The sequence below is a fragment of the Gigantopelta aegis genome, unplaced genomic scaffold (genome assembly GCF_016097555.1).
Source record: "Gigantopelta aegis isolate Gae_Host unplaced genomic scaffold, Gae_host_genome ctg5887_pilon_pilon:::debris, whole genome shotgun sequence".
Lineage (NCBI taxonomy): Eukaryota > Metazoa > Mollusca > Gastropoda > Neomphalida > Peltospiridae > Gigantopelta > Gigantopelta aegis.
In genome coordinates, this window is record NW_024534692.1 from 1,977 (window position 1) to 11,229 (window position 9,253).

General features: G+C 36.7%; 1 protein-coding gene across 1 annotated transcript; it reads left to right on the top strand.

Annotated features, from left to right (window-relative positions):
- Window positions 1-2,103: 2,103 nt before the first annotated feature.
- LOC121366472 (circumsporozoite protein-like) lies at window positions 2,104-3,272 on the top strand (the record flags this gene model as incomplete). Its single annotated transcript, XM_041490913.1, has 2 exons — window positions 2,104-2,769; window positions 2,810-3,272. Coding segments are annotated over exons 1-2 (1,129 nt in total), but the record flags the coding sequence as incomplete, so codon positions are not given.
- Window positions 3,273-9,253: the final 5,981 nt, after the last annotated feature.

Consider the following 9,253-nt stretch of genomic DNA (forward strand, 5'->3'; position numbering starts at 1 on the left):
AAAATAATAATAAACCTATTAATGGACATACTTATTCTAATACCGGTACATTTAAAAAAAATGAATGAATGAATGAATGAATGTTTAAATGACACCCCAGCACAAAAAATACATTGCGTGTCATTAATGTTCTTTTAATTCATTGAGATGAACAACCATAGTTCTAGTTGTGTTGATCTAGGACTTTTAGTTTGTGAGAAAAGTAAATGTGAAAACTTAACATTGAATTAAATTCTAACAATTAAATTAAAAATTACATTGCACGTGTACAGCTAACTTTATGAAGAATTTTTAGTTTAAAGTCGCACGCCCTAGTTTCAGCCCGCAAAAATTAATTCTAATTTTGGTTAATCTACAAAACTGTAACACACTTAGATCACGTTTTTATAAAATAGAATGAAAAAGCAGGTTTTATATCGATAAATACCATGGGAAATAATTTTGAAAGTTAGTATTCTGATGTCACCGGCAGATGTCGCTTGAAGCACAGAAATGCCTATGTCACGACGAGTGCACACAGACTTGGGGTGCGTTCCTTTCACCTCTCCTGGGCATGTTCCAACTGTTCTGTCCTGGACAGCGAAAGGAATTAGTTTGGAACAGGAAGTTACTTTACCAACATGGGTTCTTCTGTTGTTGAAGTGGCTGCAGCAATAATGATACTTGAATCGGAATAAGACAACAATGATAGTCCGTCACTGACCATGTTGACTATACTAGTGTTTGAAATAATACATTTTATATATAAACCGCAATTAGCCTACATTTGCTATTCGGCATCGGGTACTAATGGCTAACCTATTGTTATTAGCAATCAGATGCACCGTTTATTATTGTTGGTAGTAGTAGTAGTAGTAGTAGTAGTAGTAGTAGTAGTAGTAGTGGTAGTGGTAGTAGTAGCACAGTCTGTAGGAACCAGAGATGGGGAGGCACTTCCCCTCCCCAGAACGAAAATGTAAGGTTTTTTTGATCCTACTCTATTTAAATAAATGTAACAATATAGCTTGTGCCCCCCCCCCCACCCCCACCCCCCAAGGTTGTATCCCCTCTCCAGATATCGTAAGACTTAGCAAAATTATTGGTTTTAAGGGTTTGTAACGTTTTGTATTGAGATACTTATTTGTCTGAACTTTATTGTTAATGAAAATGTTCACGAACTGTGAAGAAAAAACTCACAAATGAACGACAAGCAAACGACAACAAATCGGATGATAACGGTCACGTGGTATACCAACGTCTGTGACGTTGAAACGGGAAGATCCCCTCTAAAAATAGATTAGACCTTGTCTGCTCAACGTTTTTTTCTCAGACAAGCGTGCGTTTTTAAGAAATCGTCACCTTATTATGAAAAGGTCGTAACTGACCAAATTGCCAAAATCAATGTTTTTGTTTCATATGAATCTTCAGTGGTGGCACCTATTGTTGGCATACAATGGTCGTAATTGAGACAATTGTTATTAACATATGGGTCAAAGTATTGGGTAGTAACTGATGATGTACTAGGTTTGTTCAGTAACACAAGGTTGCAAGTAAAATTAATTTAGTAAGATAAGGTCGTAAGTGACTACTGAGCATGTTTAGTACCAGTTTCCTGTTTCAGAAAGCATGGCTTCAAGAAGAAAACAATTGTTTACTGTCAGCCAAGTTCTCGAATCATTAACTAATTCAGATGATTCAAATCCTGTTTATTTATCTGAAGATGAATGTAAACCTACAAAGTCTGATCTAGAGTCAGAATTTAGTAGCGATAATACAGTACAGTAAACAAAATGCTAACGAAAACTAATTATAAAAATGTACATGGTGTAACTTTCATTGTTTTGGGGCCTGTATTAGGTTAGTGAAAATATTAATACTATTGTGTTTTCTTTAGACGGGGGCGGGACTTAGCCCAGTGGTAAAGCACTCGCTCGATGCGTGGTCGGTTTGGGACTGATCCCCGTCGGTGGGCCCACTGGGGTATTTCTTGTTCCAGCCAGTGCACCATGACTGGTATATCAAAGGCCGAGGTATGACATAAGTAATTGAAACCCAAGCCTAATACAAGAAACATGGGCTCTCCCTCATTTATTTATTTACAATGTCTTGTCTAAAATATTGAAAATGGTCCGACATTTGCATGCCCCAAAGGTCAACGCCAAGGAAGACCAAAAGAAAATTCCAAGCACGATCTCGTCAGAAAGAAGGACAGTACCAACAACTAGTAGCGAAAGAGCTGGAGGCGTGACTGATCAATACCAACAGGTTGATCGTGATGTAGTAGAGCCGAATAACGGGGATGAATCGGGTGTTGGTGGCGAAGCTGAGCCAAATGTTGACCAGGAAGCAGAGCCGGATGTTTTTGACAAAGCAGAGCCGAATGTTGGGGACGAAGCAGAGTCGGATGTTTGTGACAAAGCAGAGCCGAATGTTGGGGATGAAGCAGAGCCAGATGTTGTGGACAAAGCAGAGCCAGATGTCTGTGACAAAGCAGAGCCGAACGTTGGGGACGAAGCAGAGCCGGATGTTTGTGACGAAGCAGAGCCGAATGTTGGGGACGAAACAGAGCCGGATGTTTATGACAAAGCACAGCCGAATGTTGGGGATGAAGCAGAGCTGGATGTTGGGGACGAAGCAGAGCCGGATGTCTGTGACAAAGCAGAGCTGAATGTTGGGGACGCAGCAGAGCCGGATGTTGGGGACGAAGCAGCGCCGGATGTCTATGACGAAGCAGAGCCGAATGTTAGGGACGAAGCAGAGCCAGATGTTGAGGACGAAGCAGAGCCGGATGTCTGTGACAAAGCAGAGCCGAATGATGGGGACGCAGCAGAGCCGGATGTTTGTGATGAAGCACAGCCGACCGGATGTTGGGGACGAAGCAGAGCCGAATGTTGGGGACAAAACAGAGCCAGATGTTGGGGACAAAACAGAGCCGAATGTTGGGGACAAAACAGAGCCGAATGTTGGGGACAAAACAGAGCCGAGTGTTCGGGATGATGGAGAATCGGGTGTTGGTGGCGAAGTAGAGCCGAATGTTGATGACAAAACAGAACCGAATGTTGGGGATGATGGAAAGCCGAATGTTGTGGACGAAGCAGAGCCTAATGGAGGTGATGACAGAGAGCTGAATGAAGGGAATGGTGTAGAACTAAAGGGACATGGCAGAAAAAGAGTGCGAAATGTAAGTGAATGGAAGCAGAGTGTAAGGAAAAGAGCCAGAAATGAAGGTAAAGAATACATATCGCGAAAAGCGATTGTAGTTCCGGAAAGGAAGATCATCTATCACCGATGCGGTAAATGCGTTAACAGATGTAATGATATTTTGCCTGATGATGATAGAGACAGGATTTTTCAGATTTATTGGCAAATGGGAGACAAAGGCAGCGTGATTACATAACCAGCCATGTATGTATAAAGGAGGTCAACAAGAACAAAACGGCAGACAGCAGGTGCAATAGTACTCTGCATTACTTTTTCACTATTAACGACAGGAGGGTTAAAGTGTGCAAGACAGTATTTCTGAAGACACTAGGTATTGGGGAGAAAACAGTGACATATACATTGAGCCACCGTTCAGAAACAGGCCAGTCTGCAAGAGAAGGGAGATGCAAATCACCTGGTATTAAAAACCTTGAAAAATGACGAATGTTTCAAAACAAATATACAAACGTCGTACGTAATTATACTTCAAATGTCCTTTAGAATCTTTGAGAATGGTAAGGACGTAAGTGAACTTTTACAAAGATTACATAACCTATCGAAGAAAGGTATATGTAACCATTAATGTCTCCTTAGGTCATAAATAAAACCATTAATGCATTTGCATATTAAAATAAGTCTGATTTTTCAAAAGGGATGAAACATATTTTTCTTGTTTTCTCAAAAACAATAAAATGTCACTTACCTCTTCATAATAAGGTGACGAAATACGAAAAATGCATTTTATGGTATTACAAACACCAGGATTACCAAAAAAACACTTCAGATGAATGGAAATGTATATTCTAAATAATAAAATGTAAGTAAAGTGCAATTTTATTTGTGAGAAAATGGGTTTAATAGCGAAAAACAACTGTGTAATGGTTAACAACTAGGGCGTGTCCCTTTAAATAATCATGACTAATATTTCATAGTAAAGGTATTTTGTCTGTAAAATATTTAATTGATATTTAACCATTGCATCAATACTCTTAGAAAAAGTGATCGTACTGAAAAAAATCAGGTGGTGTAAGTCCGCTTTATGTATTACTTATTATAATTATTTATTATTTTATTTTTACTATATTTACTCCCAGAGTTTTTGCCAAAGGGTACGGAGGGTAAAATTATTTACCCTGAAATGATGGAAATTAATTTATAATTTTTAGAAAGACTACAAGAGATCGGCTGTTCCAAATTTGTCTAAGCCTAATACTGTGTATGTGTATTTGTGCCAGTTCACTGTAAAATAGTTATAATCAGCAACATGCACTTTGGTTATCCCTTCATTCTACTAAGTGTTTTGTTTAAATGTTTTGGGATGTATTGTTTAGAAGAAAACAACAACAACCCCAAAACAAGTCACATCTGCATTCTACTATTGTGGCATTTATTTAAGATTAAAAATATACTAGTATATTAAATAATACAAACTAATATTATAAATTCTGTATTTCAATATTGTGATTTTTTAAAATAAACAATTTCCAGAATACTATCTGAATAAAACGGTACAAAGAATTTTAATGATAGTAATAATAATAATAATAATAATAATAATAATAATAACAACAATAACAACAATAACAATAACAACAATAATAATAATGTATAATAATAATGTATAATATATAAAATAATATGTGTAATAATAAGTAATGATCAGCATATTAATTAATATAGTAATAATTATAATAAAATTATAAAATAATTATAAAATAATAATGACTCAAACAATGTTTTGTTGTTATACAAGTTATAATTCAATCAGCTGAGACATGTAAATAGCAATATTTTATTCTACAATTATTGTGTATGTTACAGGAAACAACTTAAAGTTTGGCCTAACACTATTACTGTTAAACAATTATAAATTAAAATTAAATATCTAATAAAACCTTAATTAATACCACTTCTAATTGCCACATTATAATTTTAGTTAGATCACATAAATATGTCAGCTAATCTGTTAACATTTACTAGCATTCAACTAGCATGAAAACCTCAAAACAGAGACCGATAGAGCCAGATATGTGGCTTTCCCCGTCTTCACCAGATCCCGGAACTGAAGAGGCCATATCTGAGAATAGAACCAAAAAACATTCTTTAATAATAATAATAATAATAATAATAATAATAATAATAATAACAACAACAACAACAATAAACAACAACAACAACAACAACAATAAACAACAATAATAATAATAATAATAATAATAATTGTTTTTATATGAATGATCATATGATGATCAGTAATAGAAATAAGTAAAAAAAATCACTTGTCAACCGGACAAGTATACCACAGAATCTACTTGTCCGCCAACATTTCCACTTGTCCATCTATGTAGGACAGGAAGTTAAAGAAGGAAAAGTTAAAGTCCTGGGCTTTTCTTTTTAAACCAATTCGCTTGTTACTCTTCACTTCAGATTGCATATAATTTCGTGACTCGGGTGACTACAACAAATTGTAGAATGTTTTACAGTCGAGACAGTTTCAGCGTAAAAACAATAATAAAAAAATAGTGTTTTTGTTTAGGATTCAATGAAGACCAGTTAAATTGTTTTCGAGTACAATCCCTTCAGAACACGTCACTGTTTTTCAACTTTCACTTTCTGCCGATCCATGGGTATCCAGTTGACAGGGGGATTGGGGATAAAAGTCTTTGTTGTATTCTGTTCACTATTAAATGTGATAAAACAGTTAAATAACAACTACACTCAAATGTGGATAAAATGATCCAATTTAAAAGCACTTAGCTTCGGAGGTGGGCGTTTTCATCATCAAACTTTACAATAACAAAGCTAGTGATAAACATAATGAAAAAGGTGTACTTTACTTATTTCAAAATATACATTTCCATTTAACTTTGATTGCTTACTTGACATTTGTCTAAAACGCAACACAACCTAAGTGAAGGTACCTTAGTGACAACTAACCCGGAGTCTCGTCCATGGTAATATTCTGCCATTAATTATGACTGCTACCTACGGGACTGTGTGGTTTCAGAGGTACAATTTACACTAAATAAACACAATGGAACTAGATGATTCGTCCACTGTTCAGATTAGAAGGAGAGGCCAAAACATTCATTTAAAGGATGCATTGGTCATAGAACCATCCACAACGCATAGGGCATCCTCGGGTCTACTAACAGACAAGGCGTTCTAGTAATAGTTCAAGTAGAAGCACGTTCATTATATGGTAAAGAAAACCCTGTTTAATATGCGTTTTAAAACGTACTACAACGCACTGCTTCAACACAGAACTATTTATTCTTAATATTAATCAAGTTTGTGATTACCAACGCTTGGCAAATGACACATTTGTACTGGGCAATGTCCATGGTTAGACACTTATTTAGGCCCGTAGGAACGATATCTGGAGTGGGGGATAGACACAACCTCTAAGCCATATTTTTACTTTTATTTATATAGAATGGGTCGGTTATTTTCAGACTTGTTCTGATAACAAATCAACAAGCAAACACATGATCGGGCTTAACACGCTTTTTCTCGGATGGTATTTTTTTTTGGTCATACAAAATTATTTTTAAGTAACTTATTTAATACATTTTACTGCAGATTAGGTTTTATCACATTACCGAAAATGTAATTAGTAATTCACAAAAATCAAAGAAAGCTAAAAAAAATTACATTTGTGGTAAACAGGCAATTATTTCGTTTTAAACTAAAACAACAAAACAATAAACATTTTTTTTCCTTTATGAAATACGAATGGTATTGAATATAATTTGTTGATCAAATAAATTATTTGTCAGCCGAGACGTTCCGAGTGGTAATTCGGAACTCAATCGTAACTCAAAGGTATTCCGAATATTCACGAGCTAAGATTAATATGTTATCAAGACCATGTTTATTTGACTCTCAAACCACGATATTTGTATAACATTATGCAATGAGACACTGCTGATTTCGTTGTTGTTGTTGTGTGTTTTTTTAAGTAAAACAAATTGCTAAAAATTTATGATGCTGTTTTGTTAAAAAGAATATTTTTCTTGTCGGCTGAATAATCACTAAGGTAAATTATGCTTCTCCGAGTAAATTTTCACTTGTCGGGACAAACGAACAAGTGCTTATTTCGAACGTTGAATGATGATATTTATTAATTTATTTATCATATTTTATTGAATATTTGAAAATACCAGTGAAATAATAATGTTATCAGTTACTAATAATATTTATAATTTCACAGCTCAGTGGTTAACACCTAGGTACTAGTATTATAAACCACAATACAGTAATTAACACTTAGTCACCAGTATTATCACCACATTACAGCAGTTAACATCTAGTCACTAATATTATCACCACAGTACAGTTGTTAACACCTAGTCACTAGTATTATAAACCACAGTACAGTAATTAAGACATAGTCACTAGTACATTCCCAGTCTGCAGCTCGACGCGGTAAGACGTGTTTGTTTCGCTTGTGCACACTGCACGTGCTTTCATGTGCTGGACTTGGGGATCCTTCATTTCGTTGTTTTTGTCAGCAAAAGGAAGTTTCTACTGCGATGTATGCGGCCATTGGAACTGATTGAACGCTGGAACGCTTCTCGTTTCGACAGCCTGCACCACCAGGTTGGATTCTTTTTCAACGAGATTCCTTGCCTCCACGTCATTTCTCCGGCTGAGTATGTCGACTTATTTTTACGTGACTCGTATGACGGCCATTCTGCAGAACGCCACGGTTGTTCGCGTTTAGTCTCTACATGTCCGAGCCTGTCCTAGCAGCACTGGAAGATTGACCACCCCACTCTAATAAGAAATAGGCAGTGGGGTCGGCCCCTACTACTTTTTTCTAGACTTTACTTTGCTTTATTGTGATACCATCTCGTATCCTCCGGAGTCGGGCCCGTCCACACCACTATACCAACCCATGACGACTGGACTATACCCTAGTCTGATACTCTCACTCGTTCAGACTGATCCGGCTTCTCAAGATCTGTATTTCAGCACAGCACTACACCTTCAACCTCTAATGACTGTCAGTCTAGGGGTTTTCTTGACAGGATGCAACCCATCTCGTCCCTATAAGCTGTGCACCCAAACGGCCTTAACGAGGCCACTCATGTGGACATATCGATCGGACTTTAAACTTTTAGATCTGCGTTCAAAATTTTATGTTGAAATTACTTTAAAAAAAATAGAATTATTAAATAGTCCGATCCTCTCTTCTTTCTCTTATTTAATTTTGGACTGTCCTTCTAAAATACTCCAAATTATATAAATATTCGGCCGAGCAGTCGATTTTTTATTTTTTTTGGCTTGTAACTTTTTATATTTCTTTCTAAATTTATTCTATTAACTTTTTTACTAATTGATATTTTCAAAATTCTGCCCATTTTCAACTCTACCCCCCCCCCCCCCCCCCCCCATCCCGAGTCAGGCAACCGATCTTATCGCAGGTCGGACTCGGGATGGGCGTGCTCGAAACCCTAGTGGTATATGGGCACGTTAAACTAGTTATCATCATCATCATCAGTCACTAGTATTATCACCACATTACAGCGGTTAATACCTAGACACTAGTGCTATCACCTCACTAGTGATTAACACTTAGTCACTAGTATTATCACCACAGCACAGTGGTTAACACAGTCACTAGTATTATAACCACGGGACAGTAGTTAACATATAGTCATTAGTGCTATCACCACAGTACAGTGGTTAACACATAGTGATTAATGCCATCACCACAGTACAGTGGTTAACACGTAGTCACTAGTGCTACCATCACAGTACAGTGTGTAACACCTAGTCACTATTGCCATCATCACAGTAATGGTTAACACCTAGTCCCTAGTATTATTGCCACAGTACAGTGGTAATTAACGCCTAGTCACTGGTACTATCACCATAGTACAGTGGTAATTAACGCCTAGTCACTGGTACTATCACCATAGTACAGTGGTTAACACCTAGTCACTAGTGCTATCACCACAGTACAGTGGTTAACACCTAGTCACTAGTGCTATCACCACAGTACAGTGGTTAACACGTAGTCACTAGTGCTATCACCACAGTACAGTGGATAACACCTAGTCACTAG